The sequence below is a fragment of the Haplochromis burtoni genome, unplaced genomic scaffold, assembly GCF_018398535.1.
Source record: "Haplochromis burtoni strain Fernald_Lab_line unplaced genomic scaffold, NCSU_Asbu1 Contig_170, whole genome shotgun sequence".
Classification (NCBI taxonomy): Eukaryota; Metazoa; Chordata; class Actinopteri; order Cichliformes; family Cichlidae; genus Haplochromis; species Haplochromis burtoni.
This window is the reverse complement of record NW_024582531.1, coordinates 699,253-720,908: the sequence shown is the minus strand read 5'-3', so window position 1 is coordinate 720,908 and position 21,656 is coordinate 699,253. Positions and strand designations below refer to the sequence as shown.

The window sequence follows — 21,656 nt, the reverse complement described above, 5'->3', positions numbered from 1 at the left end:
GATATAGTGCTGGCTATCATTACCAACAGCTGTGGTCGTTTTGTAACAAGTAGTTTTACAGACTTTTTGTGGAATGACCTGGGATTATCCACAACTACTCGGGAACAGTCCCAAATCACCTATCTCTCTAATCTTCATTCTTCCATTCCCGCAGCATCATCAGTAGTACGGGTACACCAGAGAGTTTACTGTAACTATTACGAGCAGAGATGAGCTGTAACGCGTTACTGTAATCTGATTACTTTTTTTCGAGTAACGAGTAAAGTAAGGGATTACTATTGCAAAAACGGTAATTAGATTACCGTTACTTTCCCGTAGGAACACTGCGTTACTAAAATCGTGATTCTTTTGCGAGAATGTCTCACGACAGTGAGGTAAGCGAGTGCGCCATTAGTGACAACAGCTGTGTGCAGATCAACAATGGATCACATATCGATTGTGGGAGAGAGTATGAGCGTGCAGCGTTTAAAGCGTGGAAGTACTGACCTTACTTTGAGTTTGATTCCATAAAAAGTGACAAAAACATTAGCGTCCATCGTGCGTGGGAAGAAAACTTCTTTTTACAGCGAAAAAAACCCCTAAACTTCCAAGCAAGCACCGAGTGCGCAACGACGTAATGGGAAACTCACAGAGAAACTCGCGGATTCTTCAACTGACCGCGGCACACCTGCACCAGGGTAAACCTCCGCCTACCGCAGTCCTGCTTTACAGGTGAAAATAGAGCAACAGGACCGCTGAGTCTTTGACTTTATTTATTTTCTGCTGTGTTTTACTTGCATCTATTTGAAAGAGTGAGTGTAAACACAAAAAATATTTTATTTTATGTGCTGGAATGTGCAGAAAATAGGTTTAAATGTTAAACTAATTTATTCAGTCAGAGAATGTTGCATATAATTAAATTTTTGCTTGATGCATAAAGTTAAAAGATTAAAACTAGATAAAACAAGTTAAAAAAGAGACTTTTCCATTTGATTACATTTTGTATGATGGATTATGTAGAAAAAGTAGAATTGGGCTGAAAGATCTATCGCTTTATCACCTCTTCAGGTTGTAAATCGTGTTTTTAAAAAGTAACTAAGTAACTAAGTAATTAATTACTTTTGAAAATAAGTAATCAGTAAAGTAACGGGATTACTTTTTTGGGGAAGTAATCAGTAATTAGTTACTGATTACTTTTTTCAAGTAACTTGACCAACACTGATTACGAGTACAGCAGCAACATTAATTCAACACACACACACACGTACACACACTCACCTTCCCCACTACCTTAATCTTGTAAGCTCCACATCCGCCACCCACCAAATGTGGATGATTTTTTTTTCCCTTCCAAACCCTTCAATTACGTTGGCAGATAGCCTTTAATGGGTCTGACAGGACTGGAGCAAAAGCTGCAAGGAAAAGAATTCCAGTATATGCAGTGCAAATTGTGATTTCACACCACAGATTGAGTATAGGGGTGACCGTGGCTCAGGGGGTTGGGAAGCGTATCTGTAACCGGAAGGTCGCTGGTTCAATCCCTGGGCTCTCTGTCCTGGTCGTTGTGTCCTTGGGCAAGACACCTTACCCTACCGCCTACTGGTGTTGGCCAGAGGGGCCGATGGCCGATATGGCAGCCTCGCTTCTGTCAGTCTGCCCCAGGGCAGCTGTGGCTACAACTGTAGCTGCCTCCACCAGTGTGTGAATGTGAGAGTGAATGAATGAATAGTGGTATTGTAAAGCACTTTGGGTGCCTTGAAAAGCGCTATATAAATCCAATCCATTATTATAGAAAGAGTATTTGTTTTTCCCACTCCATTTCCATCTTCAGTCTGATACTCTAGCTCATTTGCATGAAGGAAGAGTTTCAGTTTTTCTTAACCAATCACTATAGACCAATATATAGTGAGTCTCAGGTCATCTTAAGTTAACACTGTGAACAATGCTGATATACTGGGTGTGAAAGTCAAATGAAAACAGTCCAATATACAGCCACAGCTCAGGGTTGTTGAAAAGAAGTGAGCTCTGACCAATAAAAATATCACTGTGGCCATAACTGCGAAGGGTGGGTGGATCAATCCAAATATTGATAGCATCAACTCTGGTATTGGTATCAGAAAAATACTAGTCTGATAGGATTGATACTTTGTTTCTATCCTCTAAGTTCAGTATGTAGTCCACTGAATTATGTTAAACTGTTAGCAGTCGGACGTACCGCCCACGGGACATTGGATGGTTTAGGGGACTAATAGGACTGCTAAGGGGTTAAATTAAAAACTATACCTCAAGGATACTCTGTGAAAAATGTCTGAACCTTTTTGTGTTGACTGTCACGGCTGTTTTATTTATAGCCTATAGAACATTTAAATAACAGAAGCTGACCCAAAGTGCTTTAGAGACAGACACATTTACATTCCAGCTCTCAAACAAAAGCCCAGGTGAATAGCTGGAAACAGATGAATAGCTTAAACGTGTGTAATTATGTGGAAAGTGAAAATCACAGTGATTTCGTTGCTATTAAAATGTATTTAGAATTTCCAAATCGATAATATTTCATCACTAAAATCAGGACACACTGGTCTCCCCTACATACGCTGCATTCATAAGTTAAAATTATTGGTATTGGCAACACTGACCCTGAATTTATTTGGTATCAATCCTGAAATTTACAGTATTGCATACCACTGGTAACTGCATATATTTATAGACTTTATGTAAAACATGCACATAACCATCATATCAGTGTCATCTTACAGTTATGGACCACATATTTTGGAAGTAGTGGATTCATCAGTGCTGTCAGGGAGAAAAAGATGCAAGGTAATGTGTGTTTTAATCATATGATTCATATAATAATACTGTAGCTGCATGTTTACCGTTATTGTTGGCTTGTCACTTCCACAGCTCCTCCGGCACATTATTGTCTTCAGTTGTGTTTGGCTTCTTCTTTTTCTGCTTTTCTTTTGTTTTGCTTGTCTACTTCCATTGTTTTGTGTGCTTATGCAGAATTTTTCAATTAGCTGGTTTTCTTCAGTTGCAGTGCATCTAAACTCTCAGCCATCACAGTATATAATGTATTAGCATCTTTAAATAAGGCCATAATTAACTTAAACTTCCCATCATTAGTTTACAGGCTTATTCTATTCCATTTGTACATTTACTACAACATAGATGCTTACAGTTTATTTTTCTGGAATTACAATGAGAATTATTAATTCATTGTAGCAAAATGTTGCTCTCCGTTAGTTAGTGACAGATGCACCCTTGCAGAGATTATACATCAGTGATCTTTACAACACAGACAAAAGCAAAGAGCAAAGAGACACAGGCTGACATGTGGATGTCCTCATATATGCATTCATAAATGCTGATGTAAACAACCATTAGGAAGGACTTTCATTCACTGTAAGGGAAACTGCGTGCATGTGTGCACACAAATATAAAAATGTGCAAATGCATAGAAAGACAAACAGATGAGATTCTCTCCCACGCCTGTGTGCCACAAAGCAGAAAGCACAGGAAGGAGTGGAGTGCAGTGACATGTTGCAGCAGATGGCTAATCTCCTCCTCTTCATCCTCCTCTTCTCCTCCCATTCCTCTGCCACCTGTGGAGGAGGACACACACTCTCCGAATCCGTCCACCCTCCCAGAAATCAAGGATGTAGGTCATTTATCATGAAGGGAGCGGGTCACCTCGAATTAAAGTTTCTTGTGAGGGAGCACATGATTTTTCTCATGCTCTCTGTGCATCACTCTTGATTTTATAAGCCTGAAGGAGGCTGAAAGTCACTGTGACACCAGTGGAGGGTATGCCTTTGCGAGGAAATTATCCCCAAGAATCCAGCGTAAACATCTCTGCTGATCACCCACGTCTCCAATTTCATTTGTTTTTCTAAAGCAAATTAAAATTGCTCATTTTCATCAGAAACTCAGGAGAAATTCAAATCCAGTTTGAACCAGTCGTCTTGCCAGACAGTATTAGCTTAAAATAGAAATGTTTATCATGATGGCGGCCTTTAAAAGTCTTTCTAATGTCTGTTTAATGCAGATGTCTCAGTGCTCTTCTCTTCTCACTCTTTCTTTTTTTTTTTTTAATGTTTCAGAGTCGGCCACTGCCATGCATCGGCTGATTTGACGTTGTGACAGGCCTTGAGAGGCAAGGATACACAGTGTCCTTATTCTGTCACCTTCCCCCATTGACTTTGACTGGCCCTAACACTTGCATTCAAGCCCCTACAGCACAGCCAATAAATCACTGTCTTCTGATACAATACAAGAGAAAGTTTGCTCAAGGAGCTCAGCTCAGACGTTATCAGTGTTTGGTCCTGATCTATTTTGGTCCTCTCCTTTTCAGTTGCTGTATGCCTGGCATGAAAGGATAGCTGCGCCAGTGGCTCAAACTGTGATGAAAACTGATGTTCTTTGCTGCATTAACGCTGTGGACGATAATCAAAGAGCTCTTTCTTTTTGTTTCTGGCATTTCATCCACAGATGCTTGCTCTCACCTCTGAGGAATGTGTCCACATGATTATTCACATGATGTGCACACACTTACACATCGTGACCTTTTGTCATGTAACCGAGATGAGAGTGGCACTTCATATTCTATCTCAAGACCATCTCCAGGGAAGCTTTATGGCTGATGGATGTTCCCCCAGGTACATGTGTCCTCCTCAAAGAGTCACCCATTAATCTTTGAGCACTCCCCATCTATGCAATATCATCAGCTCTCACAGCCAACCTCATCATATATGCAGTGACAAATTGGTAGAGCTGTAGAATGACCCAATGTCAATTTACATTGTAATGTATCCATGGATGACTTATGAGACATGAATAAGAAGGAGGCCCACTAGGAGGAAGACACCCAGACTCAAAGTTGCAGACGTTTTTATTTATAATGGGTTTTGGCCTACACTCATACTGTCCATGGCATTAGGGCTTTAAAAACAAGCTTGTGTTTCTAACTTTTTGATCATTTATAGCTCCAATGCATTTCTTTTGTTTGCACTTTCCCTGCCCATCTAATATTTTGTGTCTTTGCTGATAGTTTTTGCACTGTTGAAATTAGTTCTTTGTCTCTTTCGAAGAGTCCATTCAGTAATCCATCCATGAATGTATTAAGGGGCACATGCTAGTTAAAGTCAGGAGTTGGGCTGCAATGCAGCAAATGAATGAGACCCGGCTGGCATATACCATCAAAATGTCAATACAAAGCTCCTGTGCCGTGATGGATCTGCTCAACTTAAAAGAATGGGTGTCAGATGGAGATGATTGAAGGTGTTTGGAGCTGGAATGTCACCGAGAGAAAACTGGGGAATGGAAATGATTGCATAGGTAGAAATGAAAACCGATTGGATGGCAAAATACGTTTTTGTCAGCAAATCAAGCACTTTTATGCAAATTCGGGCAAGCAATTTTTCATTTATTCACACATCTGTCATCTCAGTCAGACCTCAGACATCAAGCATGCAAAAAAAGGCAGTGTTTGCCAGACAGCAAGGAGCCAAAGGCGACAATTTGCATAGAAAATGGCCACATGTGATTGGCTGAAAGTGATGAATAAACAAATTAGCTAGATCTGAGGTTTAAGGGTTGGACCTTTGCAAAATCAGTCTCTTTGGACAATAGCTAGTTAATACAAGCTGTCAGAACACTCCTGTGTTACTTTGTGAATTTTTCCATTTTTTTAATTTGTGCAGTGGTGTGTAATAGTTTCCTTCAGCTAATCTTTTAACCATCCTAAATATGGCTAATATATCCTTGTCCATATTTAATCAATTCATGGACTGGTCAGAAATTTGCCTTATATCAGAGTTTATAGTAAAATCTGTCAGTCACCTGGCTGTGCTCATTCTGTGGCGGTTCAGCTATAAATGCCAGGATTTTTTCAGATAATGAAATGATCATTTACACTGTCAAACAAGCTGGGCAGACTGTTACTAATTTATCATATAAACAACATCCCCATTGTAAAATTCCATACTACAAAACCCCAACCTGTGAAGTGCTCATGACAGGTGGGAAACATTTATGCTACACAACTGGCATCTATGGGGTATTTCTTCAGTTTTCTCCGGGTACTCTCACTTCCTCCCGCAGTCCAATGAATGCATGGGATTAGGTTGGCTGTGGGCGTGAAGGTGAGCATAGACAGTCATGTTATGTCTGTCTGTGTTAGACCTACAAAAGATTGTTAACCTGGCCAGGGTGTACCCTGCCTCTCACCCTATGACTGGATGGTGTATTCATACTATGCACTTAAATTATGTATAACCTGACTGGACTGATACTTGAGCCATAAGTCTATTCTTAGGCACTCATAGTTTCAATTCAGTTCAGTTCAGTTGTATTCATATATAATAATAATATTATATATTTATCACAACAACAGTCATCTCAAGGTGCTTTATATTGCAAGGTAAGGATGCTACAATGATACAGAGAAAACCTTAACAATCAATTGACCCCCTCTGAGCAACCACTTGGTAACAGTGGGAAGGAAAAACCTCCTTTGAACAGGAAGAAACTTCCTGCAGAACCAGACTAAACAAAAACTGTTTAGTTGAGCTAGTTTTCAAAGTAGTCTCCTCATACATCTTCCAAAGCAGCTTCTACTTTTTACCCAGTGGAAGGTGTGAAACTGGAAGTTGTTGACATGATTATTTATTTTGGAGGAAGAGAAGACGCAGAGGACCAAAGCATGCTTTCTGGTTGGGTGGTAAACTGTTTATGTTTGATAGGTCAAAGTAATGTAAGAGGGTACACACGATGCTCTCCACAATGCGGGCCATATGTGAACTGCTTTGCTCCAGGTAGAAAATAGGTAGCCTCATTTCTGGGGACAAATTTGCTGTGCAAAATCAATGTTCATGTCAAAAAAAAACAACTAGCTCATGCTGCTCTTATCACATGACTGCTGACTCTTTCATTTACTGTGCAACTGCTGTTTGATTAGGACCATTGCAAAGTTGCAGGTGAACTCATACAAGTGATTCCAGGGAGCACTTCAAATATAACAGAAGCACTGGAAGTCGTCCATATGTGTGCAAAGAAATGAAAAACTGATTTTTAAATTTAAATCAGGTATGGGTTTTGATTTTTTTAATAAACTTTTGATCAGACCTTGTATTGCTCCACAGGAAATTAACTCTTATAGGAGCACGCAGCATTACCCCGCTGTACTCAAATCTTTGCTTTTCAGCTTTGCAAACAGTTTAAGGTCTTCTGAGAGCACAACAACAATGTTGTTGTTGTTAAATTGAGAACTATAGCCTTTTAATCCCTTTACACTTGTGAATTTTTAATGTGAAAGTAGCAGAAGATCCAATTTGCACTTGAACAACAATTAGGAAAAAGAGAGCTGAACAAATGTACATTTATTGAGGTCAGCTTGGTTTTTATTTTACTCTAGAGAAATTTAGAGACGATTTCTTTGGGGGCTTGGGGTAGAGGGGATCCGCCTTCGTTTTAAAAGTGAAAACATTAGATAACCCTGGAGATCAGGGAGCCTGTTCCATCTGGTTAACGCTGCAGCTCAGAAGCTTTAGAGTTTGTTTTGTGTCAGCAAGGTTGAAAGAGCAGCTCAGCGGGAGAGAAAGACAGAGGCCAAGAGGGAGAAAGTAGAAAGAGGTGGGAGAAGGGGAGGCCTGGGTCAAGTCCTCAAAGCGCCGGACTGTTCTACTTAAAAATCTTTAAATAGGGTGATTCACTAGAATGCTTTGCTCTCATCTGTCTCTGCTCTTGTTGCAGCATCCTGGGATAAACCGGAGGCTGAGCATCAAGAGGAAAGTGGGTTGGGGGATGAACAGCAGGGCAGGTCATGTCATCACTAAAGGAGCAAATCAGACGTACCCAAACAGCCCGCGGGGATCAATAAAGGTTCTTCATTAGAGGATCACCGTCCTGAAAAAAGGACACAAATCCTGATAAACAACCGCCATACATAAAACATAAGCAAAGTCAAAGCAATAAGATAATGGATGCTGGGGAGACAGAATCGCTTTGGCAGCCAAACTCCATTTGTGTGTTCAGCAAGCTCGTTTACCTTCCTTCTGAATTCTTCCTGATTTCCCACTATAGCTGATTGCCTCTAATTTCAGCCAAGCATCTGGGGAAGTGGATTCATCGGGGAACAAAGAAAGGAGACGACTGGTCTTTGGATAGGGGAATGCCAGCTAAATGATCTCCAGTGGACGTAGGCTTAAATGGAGGCTAAATGGCGACGCGGAACGCTCCTCTATCTGAAGCTCATTACCCGCCTCTCAATCCCCCAAAGACCTGGCTCAGCTTCACACTGAGCACTTTCCTGCCAGGAGGAGGGTGATTACAACATTTTGCTCGACAAAGAGCTCCCTTCCCCCTCACTTTTCTCATCGTTTCCTGTCTTCTTCCTCTCCCTCCCTTTTTCTCAGTGGTCACCCCCTTTACTGCCTTGTTTCTTTCAGGCTCCCTTTCTCCTGCACCTCACAGGCACCCCAGGCGATTCATACTGACTGATTAGTCTTTTTATCCTGCCTATGATTACAACACTTAGAGACAGGAGCCTGTGAATGGTACGGGAGAATGTTTATTTGCTGGCAGACAATAGTGAATAAGCAGAATTATGAATCACACGTCGTCATGTAATCTAGACAACAACAATATTGGCAACAACAACAACACAAAAGTGTATGGAAATCAAAAGCTGTTTGAAAGTGAATCACAGGAGAGCCACATAACGGCAAGCAGATGGGATAAACACTGATGTATGCACAGGGTATCATCCAGCCAAGGAGGAGCGGAGGCCTACGCATTTCTCTGCCAAGGCTCGATGTACTCGAGACCCAGATGGGCAAAGATGTCCTTTTCAGTTGTAGCTGCCAGGAACTCTTTCTAGAGAGAGGACACACAAACACAAAGTCAGTGACTTGTGCAGGAATTTGTCTCTAAGTCACCGGTGCAGATCCGTGGATTCTCAACTTGAAGTTTCGCCATTCCACAAAATGTTCGTGCCTTGCGCTCGCAGCCTCAACTGTGCTTGTATTTCAACTCATATCTCCACCACAAGCTGTCTTTCGATTTAGGATTTTATTCGCCTAGTGTGTGCCAAAGCTCAGACATGCTGTGATTCTGCAGATTTACATTTGAGCATCCACCTCCCTTCTAAACCCATAAAACCCCAACCTTGCTCTAAGTGATTGCTCTCTTCAGCAGATGAGTATTTTCCCTGGCGAATCACAACAGGGCTATTAACTACTGGCCATCTACCAGCGCCATGTGATGGGTTATGTCTTTATAGGAGTGGTGACAAAGCCTGACTCACCTTGGGTTCGAGACAGCCTGGAGAGAGAGGGGGCTGTGATTCTGACACGTTCTGCCCTCAAGTGCTAAACTGGACCTGACACGTTGCTGAGAGATGGTGGAAAAATCAAGAGCAAGTCAGCTCCCACAGCCAGCCAAAGGCAGAGATAACTGAGAGCAGCAAGTAGGAAGTGAAGAGAAGGGAAAACACTATAAGGCACAGCTCCCTTTATAATGGCTCGTTATTTATAATGCAAATGACACGTTTGGGTGGACTTTTTCAACTTGCAGTTTTTGCCATCATTTCTCTCAGGAATGGTTTCTTTGTTCAGCAAAGTTTAAAATGAAACAAGCAGTTTAAATAGATCACCTTAGCCACTCTATTTGGAAGTTAAAGTGTCAGTGTGCACATTGGAAAACTGTGATTACCCAACTGTCAAATAATGCACTAAAAAAAAGTATACCAATGTTTTTGCCTTTCACTGATCTACAGTATAAATATTCAGAAGTGGTTTGCAGGCTATGATCCTCAGCTAACCATAGACTGCAAGTAAGATATGTGGAGTCGCTTCAATTTTATTTATTTAGCACCAAATCACAACAACAGTCACCTTAAGAAAAAGACCGTACAATAATACAGAGAAAACCCCAAGAATCAGACGACTCCCTATGAGCAAGCACTTGGCAACAGTGTGAAAAAAACTCATTTTCAAGAGGAAGAAACTTCCAGCAAAACCATACTCAACATCTATCTGCTGCCAACCTCCAGTTAAAGGGGAAATATGCAGATTCCCCAACCATATGACATTGCTGGAGGTTAGTGGCAGTTGCCAGGTGAAATTAGAGGCAAAGAGCATGCTACATCAAAAACTTTGTGCACCATGGCAAATACGTTCCCTTTGACTCTCTGAGCTGTAGTGAAACTACAGGGTGAAAATCAGAAATTAAAAGTGGAAGCTGTGCCCTTCTGCTGAAAAGATGTGTGTGCTGTATGCAAACTACAGGTGGCCAAAGTGATTGCAGAGGTTGTTGATGCTGTACCTTTATTGTAACCAGTTTTACGCCAGTGACTGCCAGCAATCTCCAGCAACCACTCTCCAACTGGCTGCAGATTTAATTTCCTATCAACCAGTGGTTACCGGGGGTCACTGACAAGTCTAGGCCTGCATAAATGGGACATTAGCAATTGGTTTCACAGTGACTACCAGCAACCATTTGTATCCAGTTTGGGAAGTTTTTTCGCTCATGACCTGTGGTTTCAGATGGTGCTAAGCCTGTGCAACTAAAACCTAAGACACCACAGCACCAACTTTACATTCACAGACTGGAGGCTTGTCATGTTGAGCCATACTCTGAATTATCCATCTTTTTGACTCTAACTTCAGATGAATGTCTGAGACTATGAACTCATCAGCAGTAACTGAGCCTGACGGTAAAATAAAATAATGTAGCTGTTTCTGTGATGGGTGAAGTTTGCATCACCTGTCTTTTCGTGCATTCAACAGAATAAAAGTAATGTCCATTCCCCGAAAGTTATAGACCCCTCAATCGCCGTCCTCCTCCCTTCACACAGACCAAAATCAGCAGATTTCACTGCAAGCGCACAAGAAAAAAGACACATTTTCTCTTTTTAGTCATTTTTTTAGTCATTTGTCATTTTTTAGTCAGGTTGGAGCATCTATTATCCTCTGACATCTTTAGTTCCTTGTGTTGTTGGTCTTGATGTTGCAGTACCTTGGGGATGATTGAAAAAAAAAATGGGCAAAACAAGTCCAGATTCAATAATCATGTTTCCTAAAATTAGATTAATATCCGTGGCTAGTCTCTTCAGTAGCACTCATTTTTTCACTTGCACAACACATTTAATCAGCACTGTCCAAAGAAATATTATCTCTCTTTCCCAAATAAAAGTGTGCTGTTGGTGAAACAGTATTACATTTCAGTAAAGCCATCCTGAGGCCCATTAACCAGTCCACCATTGCCTGTATTTTTCACTGTTCTCATAACCCTGAGCCCATTTATTGCTCTAACCACTCAAAACACATGAAATGCAGACGCACATCGCTGCAGTTTATGATATGGCAAGCTATAGTGTATTAAACATACAGCTGATAAAAACTTAGAGGCAGGAGAAGAAAAGAGAACAAAGGAGAGTGCTGAACAAAGCCAATGTGATTTGAAGTAAATACATATTTCTAACAACACATGGCAGGATTTATTGTCGAGAGGAAACAGAGGACAACTCGAAAGATCCGACTAAAGGAGAAAACACAAGACACAGATGAGATTCTCAACATTATCATTTTAGCCACTGTGCTGGATCAGGGCTAAAGCTGCACTGTCCACTTTTCTCAGTTCCTACAATCCTTACACGCCCTCAGGGAGACGTTGCTTTATTTACTTACCACAACACAGTGTGGTTCTCAGAGAGAAATCCACAAGCCTCGTGCACCTCTGGGTTCTTCCATTTGAGCAAGAAAAAGGAAATAATACTTGAAATGGCAAGCTTTATTCCAGAGCTGCTTGATAGACAAAAAAGGAACTTGGAGTTGAAGAACAGAGAAGCAGTTAATTAGAAAGAGAGGTTATCTGTCTGAGGCACTCATGTTGTCAGTGACTGGCAAGCCATCAGCACCACAAGCCAAAATGGCACCGGTGTATGTTACTGCGAGCCAGTGTCCTTGACTTAATAAGGCACTAATCAGCTACATGTTTCTCTGTCGGCCGCGTAATGACATCCCTCATGGATGTGAGAGCATATCAGTTCCTGCAAAACATCTGCCCCTTCTCTGCTGCCCGTCATCCTCTCTCTGCCACCCGTCCCACTGCTTGATGGATGGAGCTGATGGATATGGCTGCCTGCCCTACTCCGGCCTTACTCAACTGACACATCAAAGACAGAAAGGGAGACCGAGAGACACTGAGACAAAGAGACGAGAGGGAAAACTTGGATAGCTGTTCACACCTACCCACCCAGCAAGCATCCAAAGAACAGAATCATGAAGGAAGCTCAATATCACTCCAAACTGGCACAATAGTTTCACCACTGAAAAATCAAAAACCTCCACAGCTACAACATACCAGCAGTAAAATATTCAAAGTTAGGGACATCCAATAACTTTACCTCATCAAGTGAACGCATTTGCATATGCTCTAAAATGTGTACTTCATCTTGTTTGCTTAAAACCAGATGTGTTGAGTAATAAAGTACAAATATTAGGTTAGAATCTCCAGGTATCTGAACTTTACTTGAATATTTATATTAACTTTTCAGTTTTACTTCCTATATTTTCAGACAAATATCTGTACTTTCTACTCTTTACATTTTTACAACAAGCTTGTTACTTTACATTCAACACATTTGATGGAAGTCATTTTTCCGGACTATTGTGCACTTTAAAAACATCAAATCGATTGAACCTAAATGGAGGGAACAATAATACATAAAAGACAATCCTATTGGTGTATCCATTATCAGGGCTTATTACGCATGACTGACATAAAAGACACAGAGATGAAAGAGACACAGAATACCTAATTTATACATTATTTATTGCACTATGGAGCTGATGGAGTTGAAATGGGCCGGAATAATCCGGAATAAACGAAGCTTTTTCAAACAGCTCAACAAATATCAGCAAACAAACAAACGGGTTATGTGCAGTTTGTGTATGCTAGCTAAAGCCATAGCTGTTGTATTTCACAGGGAGAGAAGAGAATGAGACATAAATTCATTCAGCGATGGAGAAAGAGGAAAATCGTTTGTTTTTAAAGGTAAAGACTGCTCAGTCACATTTTATAGACTGGAAGTTTAAAGCATGCATAAAATTTCTGATTTCATTTTATAGTTTACTTTTTATCATATACAGTAATGGATCAGTACGTGATGTGTTGTAGACGTTTTTTTCATATTGTAAAACATCCTGAAAAACAAATTGAAGTCTGAAAAGTGTTTGAAAAGTGAATATTTTACAGCTGGATGAAAATACAACACAGGCTACACTGGTCACCTTTCAGTACTGTGCTGAAGTTTAGAGACTATTTTAGACTGGTGTAGAGAAGCTGTGGTGTGATCATGATCAGTGTTTGGTTTCAACGGTTACAGACACCAATTTGAATTTAAGATGATAATTAGATAAACTCAATGAATTCCACCTTTATACTAGCTTTATATCGTCTAGCAGTGATTAATTAGCCACAATAGCTCGTGTAGCATCTGCCTATATCTTGCTGAATTTCTTTACACAAAGCGCAGGAGTACAGCTCACCTATCACAGCCTGTACACACACAAAAAAATCTATTAAAGCACACAATACAAATTATTGTGGCCCATTTCTAAGTGATTTCTTTCATACAACACTAGTACTATACAACCATTCTTAAGGATCCCACACCTGCCAAATCTCACTTTAACCTTTGACTATTCTTATTTTCCTGTTTGGTGTGAAGCCAAAGTCATCCAGTATAAAGTATCTACATTACAGGCAACAGTAAATGAAGCTTTCTTTTGTATTTCCTTTTAGTTTTTCTTAGCTTGTATTCTCCCCATTAGAATTATATTAAGAGCTTCAATAAGATCGTATTCTTTTATTATTATTTATTATATTAATTTAACTTGAGGGCCAGTTAGCTTTGCAGAAAAATAGCTGGTAGAAATATTATCCGAAACACCACCTGTAAAACAGGCTCTGTCCTCATTTGTGGCTCCATTTCAGTATATCGACTTTTGAATGTGAAAAAGTACAATCAGGTTTGATTCATCATGTAACACCATCTGGAAAGTTTCTGACTGGCAACGGCTTCGTTTTTCAGCATCACAATGATCCCAAACACAGCGTCAGTTGAGTAAACGCAAACCTGGATAGAAAACACACACTCACTGTCAGCCATGGATTGGCCTCCCTTGACGAGGACGTCAAGACTAACAATGTGCAGTGTTGGGACTAACGCGTTATTAAGTAACGCGTTACAGTAACTACGTTATTATTGTGGTAACGAGCACGGTAACTAGTTATTATGCCAAAATCAGGAACGCGTTACTCGTTACTGGGATTTAGATAGGGTCGTTACTCGTTACTTCGTGTGGTGGCTATCGCGGAGCTTCCACAGATTCAGTAACATTAGCAAGTGGTGGGTGCTATGAAGTTAATGATGTTGAACTTTATTTTGTTCATAAGTTATTAGAGTTGCCAACCGTCCCGTCTGGTATTCAGAGAAAATATTACGCATTTCTTATTGAGGTGAAAAGGAACAGTTTGTCCCGTAATTCAGCTACAATGAAAAAGACACAAAGCTGGAGTTATTCTGTGTTTACGCTGCACAGCTGCCTCTTCTTCTCTCATCCTCTCCCCCTCCCTCTCCCGTTTCTACTTCAATCATGAAACTGATCAATGATCAGCTGATCGGCTCTCTTGTTTGTTTATCGCTCACTTTGCGCCAGAAAGAGGAAACCAGCGGATGTCGCGCTAAACAACAGCAGCACGTTTAAGCTTGATCAGCTGTTGTTAGAATTTATTTAATATTAATTTCTAGTATCAGCTGATGTTTGCTGGAGCCACAGCTGTAAAGCTGCTGGTCATGATGGTTTGGTTATCTGGTGAGAGGGAAACATGAAGATGAAACCAGGAGATGTCCTTACTGGATCATCAGAGCTGAACAGGTGATGGAGAAACAGGTTTACCTTTTAGGTGACATGAATGAGTTGAAGGGAAGTTATGAACTGTTTCTGAGAGACAAATAACCCCAGGATCCTTTTTTAGGTAGCTGACAGCTGGTAACTGTGCAGGGCGGATCTAGCAAAGTGTTGCCAGGGGGGCAGGTAGGGCATTAACAGGGAGAGGTGGGCACAAAGAAATACTTTTCTTTCTTATTCTCATTTAAAATGTCTAGCTTTTAAAAAATAATTATCTGAATCTTACAACAAACGATTGATAGATTGATGCATATATACCATCAAAACAGTGTACATCACTGTCACAACAGTGTTTATTTTCATTCAAAGGCTTTATGATTTTTCCTATAATGGTGGGCCGGTCTCTAGTCAAAATGCCCGGGCCAATTTTCTGTCCCAGTCCAGCCCTGTATGCAGCTCATCTGCAGTCTGGTGTTGCCTACATCTTCCTATTCAGAAGGCAGAATTTCTGAGTTCTGAGTACAATCGAAAGCACCACGACTGCAGTTTTTGTGTTGGATGTAAAAGGCGCACATGACGCTGTGACGTAGGCTAGAATCATGGCAGCAGTCAATGACGGTCCAGGCGTGGGATTTCTCTCGTGGAAATATGCACATTATCTTTTCCTTTCTATTGGTAGGTGGCACAGTGCACTTGTGGCAAGTAAGCAAGCTAGAAGACTGGCAAAGTTATGGAAGAAACACATTAACAAGAGAATTCTGAGTAAAACCAAAGTTACTTTCCCTAGTAACTAGTTACTTTGAAAGTAACGAGTAACTTGAAGTAACTGAGTTACTTTTGAGAGAAGTAACTAGTAATGTAACTAAGTTACTATTTTAAAGTAACTTACCCAACACTGACAATGTGGCATCATGTTGACAGATAACACAACAAAAGGCAGCCAACAATCAGAGAAGAGCTTTGAATGTCCTTGAAGAAGCCTGGAGAACTATTATTAAAGACTACTTAAAGAAATGACGAGAAAGCTGCCACAGCGAGCTCAGTCTGTTTGAAGAATAAAGCTAATTGGAATTGTGTAAGCTCTGCGTTTGCCTGATATAGTGTGTTTTCATGTATGTTTATGAATATTTCAATAAATCACTTGTTTCCCATTTTTCTAGTAAAAGAAATGAAAGGTGGCCTAAGACATTTGCACAGTGCTCTACATCAAACCCTTTATGAATGAAGCCCCTGCTGCTCATCTTTCCTAACGCTTTTTGATTAACACAAGAATCAAGAGTTAGTGAAGTGGAACTACATGAGTTCAGTCTCATACGGAGCAACTGTATGTCAAAGCAGTCCAGCTGCCAGACCATAATGAGTTTGAATGGAATTTAAAATAATACATGTTGCAGTTCAACGTAGATCCTGCAAGAGCTGGACCTGCTTATAGAAATAAAGCTTTTACTACTTAACTACCAGTTCCTTTCAGCTTCAGCCTATTTGAGCTCACTGAAAATTCACTACCACGTTTTAGTTTCTGTGCTTATTTGAGTGAGGCAGCAAGTTGGTTCTTTAAAAAATAAAAGTGTGGTTTGCTTCACCAAAAAATACAAAACCAGGTCCCAAAAAAGCTGATGTTGGATAACCATAAGGCCAGAAAGTTGCATCTAGAGGAGTTCTATCATGTCATAGTTGAATGTGTAAACAGTGTGTAAACAAGCCACAGCTTTTAAACCAAACCCTTTACAGGCATCATCATGTCAGTGTTTCACAGCTTGTTGAGCCACTTGACAAAAAACATTTGATGCGGACATAAAATGTTTCATAGTGCAGGTGTTGATTGTTGCACCCAGTGCTTGGTCAGCCACTGATGGCTGTTCAGCTAGCAATGTCAGCTATTAGGACATGCAATTAAGAACTTAAATCATAAATAACAATTTAATATGTGGGAAATTGTCTTACCTAACTCTACTCTATTAGATGGAAAAATAGCTTTAAAAAAACAGAAGAGAACTGAGCTAAAGGTCATGCAGACAAGTATGCAAACACGACCTGAAATCTATGCAAATTCACCCACGTTGTATAAGCCCTTTAGTAGGGGAAATGTATCTGAACAAAACTTGACAGTGCTGTCATCTCACTTTCAGTACTGACTGTCTGCTCAGCCGCAGGAGCAATGACCATGTATCAAGAACACGAGTGTGGAGGTCAGACTGAATGGCAGACACAGACAAAGCTTTCAAAAGCATCCGTTTCACCATGTTGTATTTTCACGGCTCTAATGGTACAATGAGCACATTCAGAGTAAAGAATTTAATGTGTGAGTCCATCAACCTTTGAATAAAGAGTACAAGGATTCCATCACAGAAAGCACACTCAAAGGGCAGAAAGGAAGAGGACGGCTTTTTCCCCCCGCATAAATTTAAGATTATGAAATCAACTAATGTTCTCAGTCTGCTTTTTTTTTTTTATTTGCACTTTCGTCTTTTCTCTGACAGTTAGAAATAGTTAGAAATAGATCACTGTATTGCCAAGAGATCAAGAAAAAAAAAACTATGATTGCCTCAAAGTTAATTTGTCTTTATTGCAGCACAAGGGAAAGGGCTGACAGGGGCAGAAAAAGTGGGAAGTCGATTACGCTCCTGTGTCTGCCTCCCCCAACGATCCGCACACCCACACTTCCCCTGTGCTCCGGTCTGCAAGAGCTCAGTGCACAGGACAGCCTGAGCAACCAAAGAGGGCACAGACACCTCACTAATCACACCAGCAATTAGTGCAAGCATCATAAAGCACCGCTGCCTATAAAACAGCTATTGAGTTTAGTGTTATCGTCATTACCCATCCTTCCCCGGCTTGCTAATCAGCTCGTGCACTGGGCAGAGAGGCAGACGGGTAGAAAATAATAAATTCCTAATCAGAAACAATGGGACTCTCACTTGACGTCCCTGGTGTTATGGCTCTCTGCTCCCGTGGAGGAGTAAACATTTGCAAATCAAAGTTATTTAGTTGATTAGGCTGCCCAAAGGCAATGAAAAGACACATCAAAGAGTCTGAGAGAAGTGTTGGATAAGATTTTTTTTTTCTGTGCACTGACAATGTTGCAAAGCAGCAGCAGTTTGACACTTTAAAAATTATATTTCCATTTGCCTATTTTCCCACTGATTATAGGAAGTAGCAATGACAGTTTCTAACAAATGTTTGCACAATGCTACACTTGAGCACTATTGTGTCTTGCTCAGCATGAATGCAAGATAAATCATTAGTCAGCGCATTTAACGTCTGCCCAATTTTATGGATAGCGTAACCCATTTAAAACAAGCTTCAAACATTCTCAAGTGCCTGTATGCAGAAAAATCCACATGAACAGTGCCGACATACTATATGCATGAAAGTGATATAATGTTAAGACCCCGTTTTAAGATGACTGAAAGCTTTTCTACTCTTTTTTTTTTTTTTGTTTTAACATGTCATTATAAAGTAAATGTTGTTTGCATTGCTATGAAATAATAACACCATCGGCCTCTAGACAGGGTCTCTGTGAGCCTTGCTTTCATTACACAATTCTGTCTGCCACCAGAAACAAAATCCATCCTTCCATTTTCTTCTGCTTATCCAATTCACATTTGCGGGAGGGCTGGAGCCTATTCCAGCTGGAAAAATCAATAGTGCAGCCAAACTAGGAAGAGGGAGATGTTTTTTGATTTTCTTGGTAGTTATGCACAGGTAGCTGAAATGGAGACTGGGTGACGAACTGAAGGAATTGCTAAAAAAAAACAAAATATCCCTGTTGTTGGACGAGGCAAAGAAGGCTAAAAGGGAGACTGACAATAACCTAAAGCAAAAACAAGCATGACGATTTTATAGTATAAGTTGTACAGATAGTATTCACACCCAGAATTCAGCTGGCACATAGCACAAGCGAGTTATAAAACCTGTCTATTTATCCTCCTACTTACAAGCAGGCATTTTAATATGCTGCAGATACTTCAGTGGGCATGATTTCCTTCAGCAAATGTCATAGCAGTATTCCAAATATTTGCCTTTAACATTACGGAAGATGACTGAATACTTATGTACAGTAATGTGCTCGCAGATGTACTGGCAAAAGGCAACGAATGAGAAAAAAATCCAAAAATATGCAAAAGTTATGAATGCAGTACAAACAAAAGCCTGACTAGGAACACAAGTAAATGTGAGAATGTTCAAAGACAATCTGGTAATGTAAATAATTTTCTTAGCCGCAGAGGGAACATGCTTAGTCATAGAAAATCCTTTGTTTTTCTATGCTACAGTTAGCATATTAAATCTAAATTAAAAAATACTTCACCTCTAATTAAAGTCACACTAAGCTCATGAGTACAATTCAGTGATTTGCAATATTTTTTTAAAAATAAACAGCAGCTTTTCTTGCACTTCTCGAGCCACAATGAGGCGTACCAGGAAACCAGTTTGTCAGTTTTGAATTTGCTTAGCATAGAGACTGCATAGAAACTAGTGATCACTACGGAAAGACGCACCTGACCAATTGGCAAGTGGTTGCTGGAGATTGCTGGTAGTTGCTAGCTAAATGTGGGCATAAAAACTTTTATGGAGCTGCACTGATAAAAGGAGATTCCCACGTTCACTCGTAGTCTCTATGCAAGATGCTGACTTCTCTATGATTACTCACCACCACTGAGCGGTATTGAAATAAATAAAATATTGAAATAAATAAAAGTAAATAAAATAAAATAAAAAAGTAAATCTAACGCAAACTGGAAACAGTATCCTTCACCTTCAAAATAAAAGTCACGTCTTTTGAAGGATTTTGTGGTGATGGTAAGCTAAAACCTTTATTTTGAAGGTAAATATTCTGCAAGCGACCATAACAATCACAAAGACATTTTTGTTACACTAACCTATTTTTGGCTATCTGCAAACCTTCAGCAACCACTCTCCAACCAGTCAGGGAATACACATTTTTTCCTGGTGACTGCAGATTGGCAAAGGGTGTCTGACTAGTCTGTGCTACTGAGGTCTTAGTTATTGACAAGCAAACTGTTTAGAGAGGTTAGAGAAAAAATTATGTTTATATGAGATCAGAGAAGTGACACTATAGTGTGATGCCAAGGGGATCTTGCTCAAGGGTCCTAGGAAGGGAGATTGAGCTCATGCAACTGCCTGAGTGATAGGTTTGACTCCTATGTCTGACATATGTTGGGCCTTAATTTTCTTTCTTTGCTCTTTTCTTCTGTCCAGTATCTACTGTCAGTTTGCCCCTCGACATTTGTTAGGCACTGAAAATATCATGCACAGCTAAACCCAACAAAGACAAGCCACATGTGAATCACATTTAAAATATTATTTTTCTTTTACACACAAATAATAATAACACTGCTGGCCATCTAATAGTATTTTAAAACAACCTTTGCACTCCTTGATGTTTATTTGCTGCCAGGCATGTCATTTCCATTTGCTCCATAACCACTGACACGAAGTTCATCACTTGGCAGGTGTCTTGTGGATTGTAGGAGATTTCTCCCACAACTGTACAAATTTGCAGCTCCTGTAATTGTAGCTTGACTCATCCTCATGTGGACCCAAACAGAAACCTCTTCTAATGATAACAATAAATTAAGTTTTTCTGCTCCACTGAAGCCCATAAATAATTAATTGGTTTGTTGACGAGGGGATGGTTTAGCATGACCAATTTGCTTCCTGCTACAGACAGTGTGATCAGATGCTGCTGACTCAGCAATCCGCTCATTCTGGTCAATTAGAAACAGCACATTAGAAAAATATGAGCTTTGTTTAGAATGTTTTTATGACACATTTTCTCATTGATAGGAGCCGAGAGCTCAGGAATCATTTCATTGGGCACTACACTGAAAAAATGTTATGTTATATAAGCAGAGAACATCTGAAGGTTAGACATGTAAGCTTCTCTATACCTAATCACAGTTTTGGACATGCATCCAAGCCATCTTTGTTTATATTATGCACTGCCAATATTACACTTTATTAGGTCCATTTTTGTCTTCAGAGTTGCTTTAATTCTTCGTGGAAGAGATTTAGTGAGGTGATAAAGGGTTGGTGCTAATCTCCTGTTCCATTACATCCCAAAGGTGTTCTGCTGAGTTGAGATCTGATGGCGGTGGAGGCCATTTAATTACAGGGAACTCATTGTCATGTTCAAGACACCGGTTTTAGATAATTTACAATTTGTGACATGGTGCATTATCCTGCTGGTAGCAAACATCAGAAGTTGGAAACCCTGTGGTCATAAGGGGGTGGACACGGTCAACAACAATACTCAGGTAGGTTGTGGTGTTTAACAGATGTTCCAAAAAATATGCCGTATGCCATTACACCACCAGAAGCCTATAAGCCATTGACTCAAGGCAGTGTGGATCAGCATGTCTCATGCTATCTATTCTCAATTCTAACCCCACCATCTGAATTTCACAGTGGACTCATCAGACCAACAAATATTTATTTTTCTAATCTTCTGTTATCCAAATTTAGTGCTGACAAAAATGCCGATCATGTTGTTGTCTTCTGCTGCTATAACCCATCAGCTACTCATTGGATATTTTTTGGACTGTTCTCTTTAGATTCTAGAGATGGTTGTGCAGGAGAATCCAAGTTGATCAGGGATGTCTGAATTACCCAGACCAGCCAGTCTGGCACCAGCTGCAAAGAAAATCACTTAAATCCTATTCTGATGCTCATTTTAAACTTCACTGTGTTGTCTTGACCATGTCTACATGCCTAAATGCATTTAGTTGCTCCCATGTGAAT

The 21,656-nt window shown here is 40.2% G+C and overlaps 1 protein-coding gene across 1 annotated transcript in view; it reads right to left on the bottom strand.

The window, feature by feature from the left end:
- Positions 1-7,418: 7,418 nt before the first annotated feature.
- Positions 7,419-21,656, bottom strand: part of dntt (deoxynucleotidyltransferase, terminal) — a 98,000-nt gene continuing 83,762 nt past the window's right edge. The window contains exon 11 of the mRNA XM_005933588.2: positions 7,419-8,853. Within this exon, the coding sequence (XP_005933650.1) occupies positions 8,767-8,853 (87 nt within the window). The 3' untranslated portion in view covers positions 7,419-8,766. The remainder of the gene's footprint in view (positions 8,854-21,656) is intronic.